This window comes from Castor canadensis, chromosome 11, assembly GCF_047511655.1.
Source record: "Castor canadensis chromosome 11, mCasCan1.hap1v2, whole genome shotgun sequence".
Classification (NCBI taxonomy): domain Eukaryota; kingdom Metazoa; phylum Chordata; class Mammalia; order Rodentia; family Castoridae; genus Castor; species Castor canadensis.
Genome location: NC_133396.1, coordinates 35597381 through 35616245, shown reverse-complemented (window position 1 = coordinate 35616245; position 18865 = coordinate 35597381). Strand labels below are relative to the sequence as shown.

General features: G+C 48.8%; 1 protein-coding gene across 2 annotated transcripts in view; it reads left to right on the top strand.

The window, feature by feature from the left end:
- Positions 1–18514, top strand: part of Tbx4 (T-box transcription factor 4) — a 30504-nt gene extending 11990 nt beyond the window's left edge. Inside the window, exons 4-9 of one of the 2 annotated variants that reach the window (XM_020158885.2) lie at positions 889–1008; positions 2324–2471; positions 12852–13004; positions 13981–14069; positions 14161–14396; positions 16411–18514. In XM_020158885.2, coding sequence (XP_020014474.1) covers positions 889–1008; positions 2324–2471; positions 12852–13004; positions 13981–14069; positions 14161–14396; positions 16411–17033 — 1369 coding nt within the window. In that variant the 3' untranslated portion in view covers positions 17034–18514. Of the gene's footprint in view, positions 1–888; positions 1009–2323; positions 2472–12851; positions 13005–13980; positions 14070–14160; positions 14397–16407 lie in introns of both variants that reach the window. The other variant, XM_020158884.2, reaches the window with a different exon arrangement.
- The last annotated feature ends 351 nt before the right edge of the window (positions 18515–18865 follow it).

Below are 18865 nucleotides of genomic sequence, written 5' to 3'. Positions count from 1 at the left end.
GGTCATGCTACTGGCTTAAGGAGGGCAGAACACAGCAGGGGCTGGTGGCGATGATCATAAAATCCACTCATTCAGTCACAGAGCAGTGTATGTATGAGGATGGGGAGTGATGTTATCCCCTTTTTTACAGCTAGAGAAATCAAGGCATAGAAAGACCCAAGCCAGTTGCCTAAGGACTCAGCTTGCAGTGGGTCAGGTTGTAGGTCTCAGCCGGGTGGTTTCAGAATCCATGCTTTTGTCCATAGGGATCCTGGACTGACTTTCTGGATTCCCAGTTAGGGTGCTCAATCCAGGTGAGGCATTTGCAGTGAGAAACACCTCTTCTGAGCCAACTGGAAGAACCCAAACTAGCAGGCAGCACTTTCTTGGTTTCCTGAGAACTGGTTTAAGGCCCAAGAGTTTCCATTAGTCATGACCCATAGGAGGCATCTCATCACTAACAGTTGACAGGGGCTTCCAGGTCACCTGCTTTGACACTCTTTGAGGGTGCTCCTGAACCTTAGCTATGTAAGGGGTGACAGAGGACAGGAGAGGAATTAAGACAGCCAGGTTGGTGTTAAAATCCTCTCCTGCAATCCTGACCAGGGTCTCTATGCTTTAGTGGGTCACAGCCACTGGGTCCCTATCTTAGAGGAATTCAGGGGAAAGAGGAGTTTGGAATTTGGAACAAAGTGTAAACTGTTCTTTCTGGATGGACTGACAGCTGTGGGGGCTCAGAGAAAGCAATTTCGTCAGCCCTCTCCAGGCAGCAAGGACAAACAGAGAGAGAAGTAACCCCTACAAGCCACAGCACCTCTTGCTAAAATGACATTGTCTGCTCCCTCGCTCACTCTATGCCATTTCTCCTGATGCTCTGTCCACACCCCACCCCACCCTTGGCTCTGTCAGGAGGATGTTCCCCAGCTACAAGGTAAAAGTCACAGGCATGAACCCCAAGACCAAGTATATCCTGCTGATTGACATCGTCCCTGCAGATGACCATCGTTACAAGTTCTGTGACAACAAATGGTAAGTGGCTTGGGACCTGCCTTCCCACCCATCACCCCTCTACCACCCAATGTTTGATCTGGGTCCCCCAGCCAGTCTAAGTGAATGCCCCAATCCTCAGCCACAGGTCCACTGCCTGCACCTGAGACTACAGGGGCTGAGGAGGGTCAGCCATTGTCTGCACACCTGCTGCAGGAGGGGCCAGGGCTGAAAACAGCTGCAGTGTTTGGCGTTTGCTGGATTTCAAGGGTACACAACCATGGACAATCAGGACTTGGAGATTGTGCTGTCAGGTGGCAGGGTAAACATCTGAGGATCTGTTAGTGCTTCACTGGGGAGGAAGGCAAGGATCATTTTCTTGGGGGACTTCAATGGTTAGGATCGTTAACTGGCCTGTGGTGGCTTTCTCTGTTTCTCTACTCATTTTGTCTGTCTGGCAGAGTATGTCATTCACAGGCTGTATGCCCACCTTCAGACTGAGTGAGGCTGCCACCTGGGGTCAGGTGATAGGACCTTTTGGCAAGGGTCTGGGAGAGATAGGTGAGTTAAGCAGCCAAACTAACCTGAAGGTAGTTTGGCTGGGCTGAACTACCTAAGGGTAGCCAGGCCTGGGCTGCCTCTCATGAGGCCAGCTCCTTAGGACCCTGCTTGCCCTCAGAGCTTAGAATAGCACCTGCATGAGAGCAGCTGCCTGGGGCCCTGGCTTCCATGGTGAGAGTAAGCAGAGCCAGCAGAGATGGGGCTGAGGAGGCAGGATTTGGTGACCATATGCCGGCCATGTTTTTATTTCTTCCGTGTCTGGGTAGATCAGAACTCAGAGCATGTTGTGGCTTAGGGGCCAGCAATCAATTACTTTCAAACCATTTTTGGGAGGTAAGCAATTGGAAAGTTGTTTAGGTACTTTGAGAGGCTCCCTCCAACTAATACAATTGATAACATTTAAAAATTATTAATCTATGGGCTGGGATGTAGCTCAGTGCCAAATATGTGTGAGGTCCTGGGTTTGATCCCCAGCATTGCCAAAAAATAATTGAATAAAAATAAATGTACCACATGCACAGAACTGCCTACACATCCCTGCAGTAGTTTTGTGATTAGTTTCAGTCCTTTACATAAACGCTCACACTTCCCATCATCTCTCTCATCCTGCTGCAGTGAAAGAGGCGGCTCTGCCTCCTCCCCAGCTCCTTTCCCTGCCCTCTCTTCTTCCTCCAAGTTCTGCATTACAGTGTGATGGGAGCAGCAGCTTCTTTTCCTCTGGGCATAGGGGTTTGCTCTCAGAGGGGACAGGGGCCCTAGAATACTCAACTGTTGTTGCTGTTTGTTCTGTTGGCAGGATGGTGGCAGGAAAGGCTGAGCCAGCCATGCCAGGAAGGCTTTATGTCCACCCAGATTCTCCTGCCACTGGGGCCCACTGGATGCGGCAGTTGGTCTCTTTCCAGAAGCTGAAGCTGACAAACAACCACCTGGACCCCTTTGGCCATGTAAGAACACGAACCACCTGGCCTTGGGAGACGAGTCCTGGGGCAGTGGTGGGGGAGGATAGGTGGGGACAGGGATGGGGAACATCCACTCTTGGGTGCAGCCCAAGGCCTTGGCAATTGCAGGCCTCTGATCCTGCAAACAGCTGTCCACACTGCCTCCTGCTTACTGGCTGGTGACACTGGGCAAATATCTCAGTCCTTTTGCGCCTTAGTTTCCTTGTGTAGAGAATGAGATGACCATATGTATACCTTTTGTGGTAATGAGGCTTAAGTGAGAGAATATGCAGGAAGCACCTTGCAGATAGGAGCCTCTAAATAAATGACAACTATGACAACGACGACAATGATGGTGGTGGTGGGTCAAATCTCTCAGCTTCAGTTTCTAAAATCTGTTCTTGCTGGAGCATAACATAAGACATGAGGGTGGATTTTGAAGCCCCTCTTTGGTGCATACCATCTTCCTGTCCTCTGGAAGAGAAAGCCATGTTCTGGCTCCTGGGTCCACCCCTTGCCTAGGATTCTGGAGCCCCAGGGCTGCTGCTGCCCATCTAGCCTGCACAAGCTCATTCTTTCCCCATCTGGCCCTGGCAGGCCTACAACAAGGAGCATTTTATGTGGAAATTTTTAGCTCGAGTGTGTGACGAACAGAAACCTGGCTGCTGGTATCATCTGCCAGGGCTCAGGCCTGGCCCTCTCTGAACTCCCATGGTTCCTCTGGAAGCATGGAGTAGGGGCACTTTGGGGTACAGGATGATAGAGGCTGCTGGAGGCATCGGATGTGCTGCACACTTATCATTCAGGGTGTGGATAGTGGGAAGGGGCAGGTGTGTCTCTCTTGTACCTCAGTTTAGCTTCTGAGGAACTGTGTGCAAATCAGGATTCTGTGAACAATAGTTGCTCATGGAAAATGCCAGCAATGCTCCATTTCTGATTATTGGTAAGCAGCTCCTAGTTTCAGTCTCTCAGAGTCTCTTCAGTTCTCTTCTCTGTCACTGATGATGTAAAAATTAGCAACTAGGAGAATGCTTAGTTAGCCTAATTAACTGTTGACTTATCTGTTTTTCATGTATTTTTTACGGGGTTTCCCACAAAGCGTGGGCAGATCCCAACAGGAAGTCAAGACCCAACTACCCACAGTACCAAGGCTTTTGGCTGAGAGAACAGGAGCCTCCTAGGTACTACCCTGGCCAAGTCTTTGCCCCTACTTGACTTCTGGGCTGTAGCACCAGTCTCACAAGGTTGGGGGGGGGGGCCTCTGTGGTCTCAGTGGGGAGCTTGACACAGGTACTCTGCCCATGACACATGTAGATCCCATCAGACAGACCACAGAGTGAGTCCAGAGTTTAGCAGGAGCTGCCTCTTTGGGTGGCCAGAAGTATCTAGGATTCAAAGCTCTGGATTGGATTTGGGGTACACCAGCTGGCTATCATGGTTCCAGCTGTAAGGATGCCTCTGAGGACTCTTCTACCTCCCCAGTCCCTATGGAAAGCAGGAGGGAACAGGGTTCGATAGGGTTGAAAAGCTGGGCCTTTTGAAGGAAAGATCTGGCCTTCACAGTCCGGCAGGAGGCTTTCCCAGCCTGCCTTATACCTTTAGTGACTCTACCTGGTTCTGTAAGGGGTTTGTGATAGCCCTGTATATGGCCTTAAGACTGAACCAGTGGGGTTACTTGATGGGTGTGTGAGGCTGGGGCACCTCTGCTGTGCCCGCCCTGTCTTCCTGGGGTTCACCTCTGCTTGGCATTTTAACTCTGCTTTCTCCATGGAGGAGTAGGACGTAGAGCATCTCTTTCATCCCCTCACCCAGCACATGCAGTTTATTGGCTATCACACCCTCTGTGTTGTAGGGCACAGGGAGGAGATTGTCTCAGGAGCTGGGAGGAAGAGAGGTCCCTTGGATCTGCTCCTGCTTCCTGGTCCCTCTACCTGTCTTTCTAGACCTAGGACTATAGCTGTCCTATCTTCAGCTATTTGAAGAGAGAACAGCCTCTGGCCAGGCAGACAATGCATATGGAGGGTCCAGGAACTTTCTGGCCTTATCAGAGCAAAGCAGCCCATTTGGACCCTGGCTTTCTGTTCCTTGGCCTGTGCTGGAGAGACTGGTAAGCTCCTATTGAGGGTGAAGAAGTCATCCTTTTTTGGTTTCTCAGTGTAGGAGCCTGGGAAAGAGCCATCTTGTACCGTGAACTTTCCCTAAACACACTTTTTCTTCTGTACAACTCACCTCCACATTTTCAGTTTTCCCTAAAAGCTTCCAGGCCTCAAAGAGCTTTCTCCATCCAAATGGATTTTGGATTTTTTCCCTGGGATCCTCAGAGTATCCCAGGAGTTTTAGCAGCTACTACTCTCACCCACCTTCCTACTGCTCTCACCCAAAGAGCTGAGACCACTCTTTGGGAAAGGGCCAGGCTCTGAGGTGAGCTGGTACTGCCACCATCAAGGTGAAGTCGAGAGCCAGTTCAGGTGGTTGTAGTATTGTCTTGGAGTCTGCTAAGTGGGTTCAGTGTCCTTCTAGCTTTAAAGAGATTCAAGTCCAACTCATTCCATTTCCTCATCCCAGGAGTGGCTGAGAGGCCCATGTCTACCTGTACATAAAAGTCTAAAGGAGAAGAGAGTCCTGGTTGTGGCGGGTATAGAGCAGCCATTTGGGGGATCATCCATGTTTTACTAATTTCCTTGGCTTCTAAGACTTCCCCTCCCTCCATTCCTCCCTCTCTTCCTTCCTTCCCTTCTTATTCTGGGGATGGAGCCCAGCACCTTGCCTGCTAAGCAAGTATTCTACCACTGAGCGCTATCCTCAGCCTGCTGGTTTTCTTAATTATCTGAGGATCCAGGAGAAGAGTCCAGGATCCAGGTGAAGGCTTAGGCCTGGCAGCCAGTCCTCCATAGAAGGTGGAACTCTGGAATAGGAATCCTTGACAGAAACCCACAGGGAGAGTTGTAGTGAAAACCATGAAGAATAGGCTCAGGAAGGGTAGGTTCAGGGTATGACCGTGGGGTTTTGGGAGTAATCCCAAGGCTAGAGGTGGGTCAGGCAGCAGGGACAGAAAGAATCATGGAAGCAAGGGCTAGTTGGAGCTGCCTCCACATATCACACCTTCAGTTCCATTTCTGTCATTCTGCTAACCAGCAGGAAAAGCTGCTACTTACCATGTGCCTGGTGACCACGTGATGGAAAGAGAAGCAGCTCCCCACCCTGTCTTCCTGTTCTCCTCTTCTGATTAAGAATCTAACAGTATTTGGGTTTCTAGAAGCCAAGGAGAGCTGCACCGGGGTTGGATAGGGTTAGATAGGGTCTGTGTTCTGTGGCAGGAGAGGTGGCTGGCATGTGAATCTTACTTTTTTGCTAATCTGGAGGCAGGGAGGCGATGTCTGTGATAGTCTGTGTGCACGCACACATGCAGGAAGATGTCATCATCATTACCTTTGTGTGCCAAGTCTCCTGGATGGCTGAGGAGGAAGTGCTGGCTTATGCTTCCACCAGAGTGAGGCTGACTGTGGAAGAGGCTGAGTTAGCCTATCTGGGCTTGCAGATTCTTGGTCACACGACATAGCAAGTGCCTGGTCCCCTTAATGGGCTACTTCCTCTGGTCACAGGGCTTCACAAACAGCACCTGCCTGACAGTCCCACCACTCCATAGGCCTGGGATGATCTTCCCACCATCCTCACTCACTCCTGAGCCTTGGGATCCAAGTTCAAATTCAACTTCCTCAAGGGGAAAGCTCAGAGTTTTTGTTCTATGAGCACTATGTACCTTTTCATCCCAGTATTTAAGGAAGTTGTAATTTAATTCTTATTTGCATTTTTAAAATTGGTTTTTGAATAGGAAATACATTCACATGATTTAAAAATGAGTCACTGAATAAATAATAAGTTTTCAACAATGTGATACCTCCAACTACTCATTCGCCATCCATCAGTTTCTTGCAACACTCACTGCAGTGACTGAATTGTAACTACTGTCATTTTTTTTAGCATTTTTTGTGAACGTAGAGGCAGAATACAGTCTCACATCCTCTCTTTTATGCACAAAAGGTAGCATACTATATGAATACTTTGTGTACCTTGCTTTGAAAACTTAGTATATTTTTGAGATTATTCCTTCCTCCCTCTTTAATGCAGCAGCATTCAGCTTTGTTGCATGGTTCTGTAATTATGTTGCCAGTCCTTACCAAATGAATTAGGTGTTTTGCTATTTTTATTCTTTTGGTCATTTGTTTACTTTTGAGATAGGGTCTTACTATGTAACCCAGGATGCCCTTGAACTCTTGCCTCTGCTCTCTGGGATTACAGGCATATACCACTACACCCAACTATTTTCAGTTTTTTGACTCAGATTGGAATGTGTCATTTTGCACTGTGTCGAGTATACTGGTGTAATGAATTGTCTGTTCAAAGGGCATTTGGATTTGAAATTTTGTATTACCACGTTGTCCTCCCCTTGGAGGACATATATATTCCAAACATATATATTCCATCCATTCTCATCCATATATAATCCAATGATCACCATGGCCTTAAGAAAATGTGGTAAGGCACATTTTCTAGAAGCCGAGGGCTGCACCAGGGTTGGATAGGGTTAGATAGGGTCTGTGTTCTGTGGCAGGAGAGGTGGCTGGCATGTGAATCTTACTTTTTTGCTAATCTGGAGGCAGGGAGGTGATCTCTCTGGTGGTCTATGTGCACGCACACTTGCAGGGAGATGTCATCATCATTACCTTTGTGTGCCAAGTCTCCTGGATGGCTGAGGAGGAAGGGCTGGGGGTGAGAGGGCAAATTTTTGGATCTTTACCAGTTTAATGAAAATGTAGGTACCAGTTTTAGTTTTAGCTTGTGTTTTCTTTATTATGTGTGGCTAAGCATCTAATTATATGTATTTCCTCTTCTGTGAACTCACTGGTACCCCTTTATTCATTTTTCTTAGATTTTTTGTTGTTGGTACTGGGTTTTGAATTCAGGACCTCAAGCTTGCTAGGCAGGCCACTCTGACAGCCCCATTTTTCTTAGTTCTTAATCTCATCAATTTTAGGAACTTTTATACATTAGGAAGATTTATCTCCTATTTGTATGTGAATTGCACATTTTCCTAGTTCCCAGTTTATCATTTAATTTAGCCTATAGTGGTATTCCTATGCAGAAGCTGTTGATTGAATTTATACATCTTTTTCATCCATTTATACATGGATTCTGGATTTTAAGTAATTGTGAAAGTCCATATCCACTACTTACTTATAAAGGAATTTTCTTCTGCTGTCTATCTATCTATCATCTATCTTTCTGTCATCTATATCTATCCTCTGTCTATCTACTCTATCTAGATATAGGATTGACAGCAACACCCTTCTCTTTGCTGAAGTCATTGTTTTGTCCTTTGGAGTGTACTCATGTGTCCTTCCTTAGGCCTCCATGTTTCTTGTGAGGCATGTCATCTTGTGCATTCATAGTATAAATTCAGTCTTTCTTCCACTACGCTTCCTTACCACTTATTTTTGCTTGATTTTTAGATGACTGTGTGACTTCCTCACTAGACAGTAAACTGTAGGTTTTTTACTCATCTTTGTATTAGGGTGTTTGGCATTGTGCCTGGCACTCTGATGGGTATTGGTGACAACACGTGAATAATGAATTTGCAGAAGAGGAGGTGTTTGGACAGAGGAGGCACTTCCTCTGCCCAGGGCTTGTGCTGTTAACTTACCCACACACAGCTTTGCATCTTCCTCTTTCACTTTTTTTCCCCATGTTTGCTGAGGCCTGACAGTACACCAAGCCCTTGCTGGTGCTTTGAGCCGGAGCTATAGATACCCTGCCCTTCTCAGACAGATGCAGGGAAGAGTGCAGACTTGGAAATTAGTACCAGTTCTGGCTGTGCCTTAAATTCATTGTCTGATGTTGGGCAAATGCCTTGTCTTCCCCACTGAGTGAGGAGGACAATTATGACTACTGTATAAGGACATTGTAATATAATGATGATATATAAAATACCTTGCTGTGGCACATAGGCTATGCTGCATGAACCTTGACTGTCATTGCTGTTGCTGTGAGGGGAAGCAAGGAGGTTTTGAGTCCTGTGGGAGGATCCCAGAATTGCTGCTATGGGGGTGTGGCCTAAGGCCTATCTGGCCATGGACTCCTGAGTGGGCTAGAGGGCTGCCTGGCTCAGTTCTAATTTGGATTTTTCTTGGACTAGCTACTACATCTCTAGGTCTCAATTTCCTTGCCTTCCCTTCCATCCCTTCCTCCCTTCCTTCCTTTCCTTTCCTTCTTTCATTCTTTCTTTTCTTTGTAAGCTGCAGATCCTATCTCTGTCCTAATGCTTTGCAGAGGTGGGGAGGGTAAGAAGGGTGATGGAACAGTTAGTCTTAATAGTAAAGTTATAATGCAGGGTAAATCTGGTTTTAATATATGACAAAATGGACATTAGCCCCATTGTCATGTGGCTAGCATCCAGATACATTGTGTTCTATGGTGGACATAGGGTCTGGTGGATCCAGGTCCCTGCCAGTGTTTGGTTAACACCTTACCATTGATTATGAAGCTTTTTGAGAGCAGCATGTGCTCTCTCAAAGGCCATCTGGAATCTGCTTAGGACCCTGTTTCCAGCCAGCTGTGTGTCCTTGGGCAAGTCACGTTCCCACTCCAAGCCTTCTGTTCCTCATCTGTAAAATTAGGGGGCTGGACTAGAACGATCTCCATAGTCTGGCTGTCCTGTTCCCTAGAGTTCTTTGAGTCTAGTGGAGATAAATCTGGTCCTCAGTGACTGAGCACGCTATGGTGAGCTCTGGACGAGATGGATGTTTGGCACTGTTGCAGTTGTTGAAATAGAACAGGCTTCTGAATTGTGGCCAGAACATAATGAATCCCATTTCTGTAGAACAATGATGATGATGGGACCATTCATGTAGTGGGCTTGTTGACGTGGCTGGCCCATTTGGCTCATCTCCTCGGCAACAAATATTAATGCAAGACTCTGGCAAAGTAGTTGGACATGGTGCCTGAGGAACGTCGAAGCAAAGCCAGGTGTGAGTCATTTGGTTGGTTTCACATTCTCCCAGGCTGATGGGACTGAGGGTCAAGTTTACAGTTGCATTGGTTCAGTGAGTGGGGCTTTCTTCTAGAACCCTGTGCAGGTTCCAGACTGTCAAAGATGGGAGGGGTATTTGGGACCACTTGGTTGAAGGCCCCACTTTACGAATGGGGACCCCAATGCCTAGAAGGGGGAGCACTTGCTCAGGTCTTGCAGCTTGTGAATGGAGGCTTCTGGCCTCTTCTTGACTTCCTCTGTGACTGAGTTAGAACCTACCTATCTGCCCCTTCGGGGTCAGGAAGTTTCTTTCTTCTCAGACGTCCCTGCCAGCCAGTCTGCTTCCTTCCTTACAAGGTATGTTTGGCAGTCTCTCCACCCCAGTCATCAGGGACTCTGTCTTTTGGGTGTTAGGCCTAGATTCCTAAGGGGGCAAGAAAGAACCATTCAAGGATGTTCTAAATAGACGGCATTGAGTCCTAGTGCTGACAGGAGTAATGGTAGGACAGAACATGGGGGTGGGAGGAGAGGACACAGAGGGCTTGCTTTCAGGTAGTGTGCTATTTACCTGAGTGCTCCAGAATGTTCTAGCAGGGGAGTGACCTGATATGAGGCACTGCAGGTGGACATGAACAGGAAGTAGGTGGAGATGGAGACTGCCCCAGCAGCTCAACCAGAGTCAGGACCTGGACCAACGTATGCAGGTGGGATGGAGAAACTTCTGTTTTATAGGCAGACATCCAGGCTTGGTCACTGTAGGTGGTGACACTGAGAAGAAGGGGAGTTGATGATGGTGCCTTGGGCTCTGATTGGATGTATGACTGCTCAGTTGTGACAGGAACAGGATGGCTGCTGCAGTCTGCCCTAAGGGTCTGGCACAACGTCACTGGTGCGTATGGCCTCTGTGTGGTGTTCTGTCAGTACAGTGTCCTTTCTCCCCTTGTGCTACGACCCTAGGAGAGACAGTGACCAGGGGCTGGTCCTACCTTATCTGTGCACATTTTTTTAATCTCAATTTTTGACTTGAAATATGCCTTTGAGATTGTCTTGTCTCTAGTGCGCAAAGTAAAGACTATGGAGGAAGGGCTTGTCACATCCCAATTCTTCCCACCTGCGTAGTAACCCTATCCCACACACTCCAGGTTCTGTGTTAGGCCAAGGAGCCTGGAGGTACAAGTAGAATAAGAGATACTGCCCTTTCTCGGGGCGGGGAATTTATTTTGATTTTAGCCGGGCTAGGGATCCAACCCAGGTCCTCCGGAGTGCTAGGCAAGAGCGCTATCATGGAGTCACACCTCCGTCCCTGGGGAGTTTGTTTAACTGAAAGACAAATAGGAGGCATCCAAGGAGACATGCACAGGGAAGGAAGTTTCAGAATTGGGAGTTCAGAGCAGGCCCTAGGGCCTGGGAAGCCTTCCCAGAAAGGTTGGGCCTTCCCAGAAGAGAAGATAGGCCTAGAAGGTGAGAGAAAATGGAAGAAGGAAAATCCAGACAACAGAGAGAACCACAAAGGCAAGGAGGCTGGAATCTGGGCATTACTAGAGTTCTCTAGGCTGCTCCCCCTAGAATTCCTGCCCCCCTCCCCACCCCTAGGAATTCAATTGCTGGATTTTTCAGGGAACTTTTTTTCCAGGTCTTTTGTGGGCTCTTGCAGCTTGCTGAACCGTGCTGGGTGACAGTGTAACCTATAGAGACTGGAAGGCAGTTCACGAGGAACATTCTGTGCTCCTGGGAAAGTATGTTTGTTGAGGCCTCACTGGTGAGGACTTGTGTCAAAATGTCTCACTGAGAATGAGTTTCTCAGTTGAGCAGTGGGTCCCCAGCTATAGGACCCCATTTGGGAAGTTCTGTATTTGCCCCAAGAGGGTTCCAAGGTTTGTTACTGAAGCGTGGCAGCTATGTGGAAAACAGAAAGGCTGGCCCTGCTGGCCACAGCAGCCTTGCCAAATCGAGGAGCCCAGGGAAGGCCAGAGCCCACCTCCTTTCTCAGCTAGTCCTGCTCTCTGGGCTGCCCGATCCCAGGGCGTGATGATCACAGAGTCTTCCCACACTCACACTTCAACTTCAGCCATGCTCACTAAGCAACGGCCTGACTGACTCTGGGCTTTCTCTTCCCACTATGGTAGCCAAAAGGTTAAATCTTTCACTCTACTGCAGCAGGAGCAGGCCTGGCCCCCAGGACATGGAAGGGTGGGAGCTAGCAGAGCCAATCCAAAGAAGGGGCACCCCAGGTGGGGAGGAAGGAGCTCAGAGGGGAATGGAACCCAACCCGAGGACCAGCTATGAAGGCCAAGAAACCAAAGGGTTAACAGATGCAACTGCGCTGATAAAATGCCCGAAATTCCTGGTCCTGCCTCCAATGAGGAGGGCATCTGGCAAATGTCAACGATAAAAAATACATTTTAATGGCACAGGATGCAGCCGCTACTGTGGGGCACAGCCACTTGAAGCAGGTTTGGGGCGGCAACTACTGTGTGTTCCTCCCGGATCTTCCATGGCTGAGACTCCTGGGCTCTTTACTGAGCTTTGTTTAGCTGGGGTGACTTGCCTCCCCCAGCCCAGGGCCCTTGGTGCTGGGGCCTTCCATAGCTTGTCTCCTACCTCTGTACAGGGAACTCTAGTTTCCCTCTGGCTGGGCCCTGCGTTGGGCAGGTATGAGGGCAGTACATATCCCCTCAACAGGCCCTTGTGAATACTGAGAAAGTCTGGACCAAATGAGTGGTGACGCAGTGAAAACAGAGCCAGATATTTCCCCCAGCTTTTCCCCTTAACCCCATCCTGCAAACTTTTGGCCTCTGAAACTGCCTTAGTTGTTGACAAATGTGAGAGAAGGCGGCAGAGCCCTCACAGTGGGCATTTCTAGGAAAGGTGGTCACATTTAAGAGGATACCCAAGAGGGATAACTTGGGTACTAGGATCCCATTTTGCAAATATGAAAGTGAGGCTCAGAGAAGTCAAATGACTTGCTGAGGTCACACAGTGAGTCAGCAGCACCCTGACCTTCTTGCCTACAATGCAGAACGCCCCACTGTACATGGTGCTGACCTCACTGGGGCTTTTTAAACTATGAAGGACTTTTCCTGAGTTCTCCATGGCCACAGTAAAAACAACCTGTCACACCAGGGGGTCCCTGGGACCAGATGCTCTTGCTGGAGCAAAGAGGCTGAGTGAGACTGTAGGAATCGAGTGGGGGACCTGTGGACCTGCTTCTTCACAGGAGCCTTAGCACCTTTCTGGGTTCAGGTCTGATGGGGAGGCCCTGGGTCCTTGACTTTTTAGGAGGATAGCTAGCCAGCTGAATCAGGTCAGGGTCCAGTAGGTGGGCACCTGGAGCTCAGAATAAGACCTTTCTCTTCCAGATCATTCTCAACTCCATGCACAAGTATCAGCCAAGGCTGCACATCGTTAAGGCTGATGAGAACAATGCTTTTGGCTCCAAAAACACAGCCTTCTGCACCCATGTGTTCCCAGAAACCTCCTTCATCTCTGTGACCTCCTACCAGAATCACAAGGTACAGCCACAACCCCACAGCCCCTACCATAACACCACCCAGCATGCATACTGCTGTGAGAACAGGAGCCTGAGGCAGACTGGTACAGGGCCTCAGAGAGCTTCCATATTCCTGAGACACTGAGCAAATTGAGTGATGAACAGAAAAGGAGACTAGACACATGAATCTCCAGCAAACAATAATTGAAGGAGTCTGTATTTAGGAAACAAAGTGTAGAAGTGTAAAATGCCAGTTCCTGCTGACCTATCTTGCCAAACTGAGGAGCCCAGGGAAAGCCAGAGCCCATGGGCACCAACTGTAAAAGCTGGGAGCATGGAGCTTGCCTTGTGGTTGGAGGTTTGGGCCCTTTTCTTTGTAGTCTTCCTCCTCTGGTGCATCCACAGGTGGGCCTGCAGAAAGACGGGTAGGGAAAGAGAAGTACTATCAGCCTACTCCCTCCACTGCTTTCCCTCTCAGTCCTACTGTCCTGCCTCTCTGCCTTTGCCCATCCCGCCTTTCCCAGGGTGCTTCCCACGTGTGTAGGTGGGATAAGCTAGGTGGGATAGGCCAGGTGGGCAGGGGCCTTGGGGAAGGACTGTGGTGGATTTTAGGCAGAAGAGTCACAAAGTTAGATTTGCATTTAGGATGGTCGCTCAGCATTGAAGCAGCAGTGCACTAGACGGGTGACACTAGACAGGTGTGACATGAATAGGAAGCACATTATTACAAGGATGGATGAGGGCCAGCAGCCAGAGGGTGCAGGAGAAAGAACGGAAGACTAAAACAAGTAGAACAGAGCAGAGCCAGGGACAAGCCAGAAGTGAATGGGAAGGCCAAGGAGGGCCCAGCGTGACCTTCAGCTGGCTTAGGGCTGGGGCACAGCTTCCCCTGAGCCCCTGCCCCAGTTTTCAGTGTGCCTTGGGCTGGGAGAGGAGGGTACAGGCCAACCCCATCCTCTCTCCTCCCAGCTCTTCTACTGTGTGTCCTCTCCTGACAGATCACACAGCTGAAAATTGAGAACAACCCTTTTGCCAAGGGATTCCGGGGCAGTGACGACAGTGACCTACGTGTGGCCCGGCTGCAGAGGTGGGGCTGCCCCGGCCGGGGGTGGGGTGTACAGACTAGGGAACCCTCAAAGCATCTTCACTCTCTCCACCTGTCCTTCCCACCCCTCCAGCAAAGAATATCCTGTGATTTCCAAAAGCATCATGAGGCAGAGGCTCGTGTCCAGCCAGCTCTCGGCCAAGCCCGATGTTAGCCCTCTGCATGGTGCACACCAGGCACTGCAGCACTACCAGTACGAAAACGGGGCTCACATGCAGTTTGCAGCTGCTGAGCCACAGGACCTGCCGCTCAACACCTTTCCCCCGCAGAGGGACTCCAGCCTCTTCTACCACTGCCTGAAAAGACGAGGTAGCACTGGAGGCCTATGGGGGGGGAGGAGGAGGGAGTCTCCACTACACATGGGAGCCAGACTGAAGGCTAGGAACCACAGCCAGGCTCAGGGCCACCTTTCCCCATTCAGGGTTGCTGGTTCCTGCTTTTATGTGGCCTGTAGAATCCTCACAGTCAGCCCATGCCCTGGGCATCCTCAGATGCTGGCCCCTTGCTCAGTCCCAGGTGTTGCTTTGCAGTCCCTGCTGTGGGAGCCTCCTGGGATGGGATTCTATGACACAAAGCCCACTGGGCTCAGACTTGAAGGCAGGAGAAAGCTTCTCAAGCCACGGGGTCCTGAATCATGCTGTCATGTATCAAAGCAGCCTCAGAGCAGGGAGGATCTGCAGTTCTGTTGTGGTGCTCTCTACCCCATCCCGCCAGGAGCTGCACAGACTGCATAGGACCTGAAATGAGCTACTGGAGGTGACTGGGGGCCAGGAAGACTGGCAACAGCACTGTCTGTGCCCGGCTTCTTTGTGACCAGGAGCCCTGGGCAGTTACTCTGCTGCCAGGCCACAATTTCTCCATGGATAGAATTGAGATGATTAATGTTACCCCACCAGAAGGCCTCACCAGGCCACTGAGACTCTTTTGGGAATGAGCCTGGAGACTTTTACTTATAATCTACAATGTGCCTTCAGCCCCATTTCAGGGAACTAGCCCAGCAGAATTCCAAGTAGCCCCAAATACATGTCCTATTTAGAACTCAGGCACTTATAGTACAGATTTGTACACTGTGGCCCTCAAACCAAATTGAGCCTGCTGCCTGTATAATTTTTTGAATGGTTGAGAAAAATCAAGAGATTATTTCATGTGCAAACATTATATAGAATTCACATTTTAGCATCTACAAATAAAGGTTTTGGAACATAGTCATACTCATGCATTTACATTGCCCTCAGCCCTTCATGGGACAACAGCAGAGTTGAGTAATCGTGATACGTACCCAAAGCCTAAAATATTTACCATCTGGCCCTTTGCTCCTTCCTGACCTAGAGTAACTGGGCCACTTGCCAAGTCTGAGAGCTTAGTGCTGGGGGCGGGGTGAGAAGAGAGAGGAAGGATGAGGGAAGGGTGAGTGGGAGCCAAGTGAGGGAGATGAGCAGGTTCCCCTTGGGAAAGGAGGACACCTGCAGAGGGGTAAAGGGGTAAGGAGAACACAGACTTCAAACTGGCCCTCCCTGCCCTGTGCACACACAGCTCTCAAATGAGTCCTTAGAGAAATGAGAAGAAGAGAGGCCAAGATACGTGTCCTTAAATTTGTCCTCAGGCCTGGGTCATCCCTGGGTCCCAGGGGAGGATATGTCACTCCAGAAGGTTAAGCCCTCCTAGTTGAGGATGTTAAGATACACAGACACAATTTGTAGCATCTGGTGTCATCTTTCCACAGAGTATCAGCTTAGCCTGAAAAATACATCAACCCTTTTCACTTGCTCTTAATGCAGACACTGTTATGTTGGGATCTGTGTGACAACAGTCTGATGTAGGGTTAACTTCCTTTCTAAAAATAAGGGGAACTTTACTACGAGTAGCTTTGGCTTACTGAGGTACTCCTTAGAAACTGAAAACTGAGGCAGAAATATTGTGGCCTTAATTTTATGGCTAATTTAGACAGATATGGTCCCTGGGCCTGGTTGAGCCTAGCAATTGGCTCCACTTTTCTTGGCCAAGGCTGGTGTTGCCCAAACATGCCAGTGCATGTCAGGACCTCAGCATCCTGAGATTCAGACAGCTGTGTGCTGTCTGGCTCTGCCCATCACCCAGTGTCCAGTGATGGGGTGTCTCCCATGGCCTCTGAGAAGTCCATAAGCTGACCACTTCTTAGCCACTGCTGCTTTATAAAAGGCTGTAACTGATTAAAATGGTTCTGGGAGTGCTGTGGCAAAGACAGAAGCTGAATGACAAGGGTAGGCTGTCCTGGCATCTGGTGAGGGTGCACTGGGCCTGGGCTGGTGGAAATAACTCTTCCTGAATATCTGTCTTCCAGCAGATGGTGCCCGCCACCTGGACTTCCCCTGCAAGCGGTCCTATCTGGAAGCCCCCTCTTCGGTGGGGGATGATCACTATTTCCGTTCTCCCCCTCCCTACGACCAACAGATGCTGAGCCCCTCTTATTGCAGTGAGGTGGCCCCCCGAGAAGCCTGTATGTACTCAGGATCGGGGTCCGAGATTGCCGGGGTGTCTGGGGTGGATGACTTGCCCCCACCCCCACTGAGCTGTAACATGTGGACTTCGGTCTCACCATACACCAGTTACAGTGTTCAGACGATGGAGACTGTGCCTTACCAGCCCTTCCCCACACACTTCACTGCCACCACCATGATGCCTCGGCTGCCTACCATCTCTACTCAGAGCTCCCAGCCACCAGGAAACACGCACTTCAGTGTCTACAGTCAGCTCTCACAATGTCAGGTCCGAGAGCGGGGGCCTACTGCCTCATTCCCACGAGAGCGAGAGCGTGGCCTGCCCGCAGTGTGCGAGAGGAAGCCACCCTCCCCGCACCTGAACGCTGCCAACGAATTTCTCTACTCTCAAAGCTTCTCCTTGACCCGGGAATCTTCCTTACAGTATCATTCAGGAATGGGTGCTGTAGAGAACTGGACTGATGGATGACTGCCATGTCTCTTTGACAGCCCCAGGACCATGTCAATCAGTATTAACCCCTGCGGGTGGCTGGCACTACCAAGAAACACGGGAAGGTACTTCAGAGGGTGTGTGTGTATGTGGTGTATGTGTGTGCATGCACTTGTGCATGCATGTATGTATTTAGAGAACATCTATCTTCTGATGTACAACTGAGGCCAGGACAAGGGGGGAAAAACCAATTATAAGTAATTTTGGCTGCACATGTGGGGTCCATTGTTACCTGACATCTCTTGACATGCCCTTGGTTGGGATAGGAGTGGAGGGCTCATAAGACTTACTTAGAGGTTTCTAGAACATAATCTGATTTACTCAGGGGCCTGGTGAGGTCTCTGCCACAGGAAGAGATTCTCTGTGCACATCTAGAGTTCCTGACCTTCCCCTTGCAAGGGGAGCTGCATATCTTGTTGCGGGAGCAGAGAGCCCCCTCCTTTGACTTCTGGAGATTTTGTGAGACCACCTGAGGTTCCAAGTGTCCTCTGAGAGTAGAGCTGGCAGCTCTGTGAGTGGGCTGGGCATTGAGTCCCAGAACTCTGAGGTCTGAGGGATGCTTTCAGAAAGAGTCAAGTGCTGAATGCCACCTCATGGGTGTTTTTTTTTCCTTTAAGAGGAGGGAAATGCAACCAGTAGCATCTCTGTCATCATCATTCAGGTTTTGTCATAAAGTACAAAACCCTTCCCTCTGGGTTCCCAACATACAGTCTGTCTTTGGTGTATGAGATTTGGCCTGTTAGGCACTGTCTGCATCCTGTGACTGCAGTTAAACACACCTCACATGGCAGAGACCTCCAGAGACCTCATGAGAGCAGAGGTCAGGCATCTTCTGGGCCTGTTCTGCCCCCAGAAAACCCACGCTTCTGGAGCAAAAAAGCCCTGCAGAGATTTTAAAAAAAGAGAGAGAAAGAGAATTGAGAAAAATTAATTTCTTTAGAAAGTTCAGCCAATGAGCTGAGAGGAGTAAAGATAATTCTTCTCCAATGGGATGATCTCAAAGTCCTCAGATTTGTTCTTTAGCAATTGAATGTCACTAGATCACCGGGGTGGCTGGTGTGAACTCTCAAGCAAATTTGGGAAATCACTAAACTCTTTGCATGCTGAATAGCTATTTATATATTATATAAATAAATATATAAATAAATAAATATATATCTCACAAACGCGAGCCACATGTCAATTTCAGCTTTGCTTTTTACAAATGAATAAGCTTAATAAAAATGAATGCTGGAGGGAGTATTTGGAAAGACATCTATTTAAATTTTTATTACATGTTTGATGCTAAAAACTAAGAATGGTTTAGATAAAACATATATATATTATATAAACACACAAAGATAAAGCTTTATTAGCAAACACATTAGCTAACAGGTGATATGGAACTTCAAGTGTTTTGTTATCTAGCATGGACATTTTATTTTACATATTGGAACATAAAGCCATCTTACAACTGTGAAGTGTGTGGATGTTCTTTATTACTGGCTTGTCATCTCTTGGTGCAGCAATGGTGTCTGCCTCCCCTTTTGCTTGCATTTTTTTTTTTCTCACATCCAAGTGAGGCTCTCAGTGCCTCCCTGAGCATTTGTGCCATGGAGCCCCTGAGCTCTGAGTGAAGTAGGTTCAGACGTTCCTTTGGTCTCATGCTAGTTCCCAGCCTCAGGGGCAGATTCCAGACAATAAAAAGACCTCTTAGCAGTTAACACAACCCTGGCAATTTGGGGGCGATAGTCTCAGAAGTAGAGAATTATTCATGCAGCTGCTTCAGAAAGAAACTGAAGAGCAAGCTAGAGTCCCAGTGTGGGGCCTCC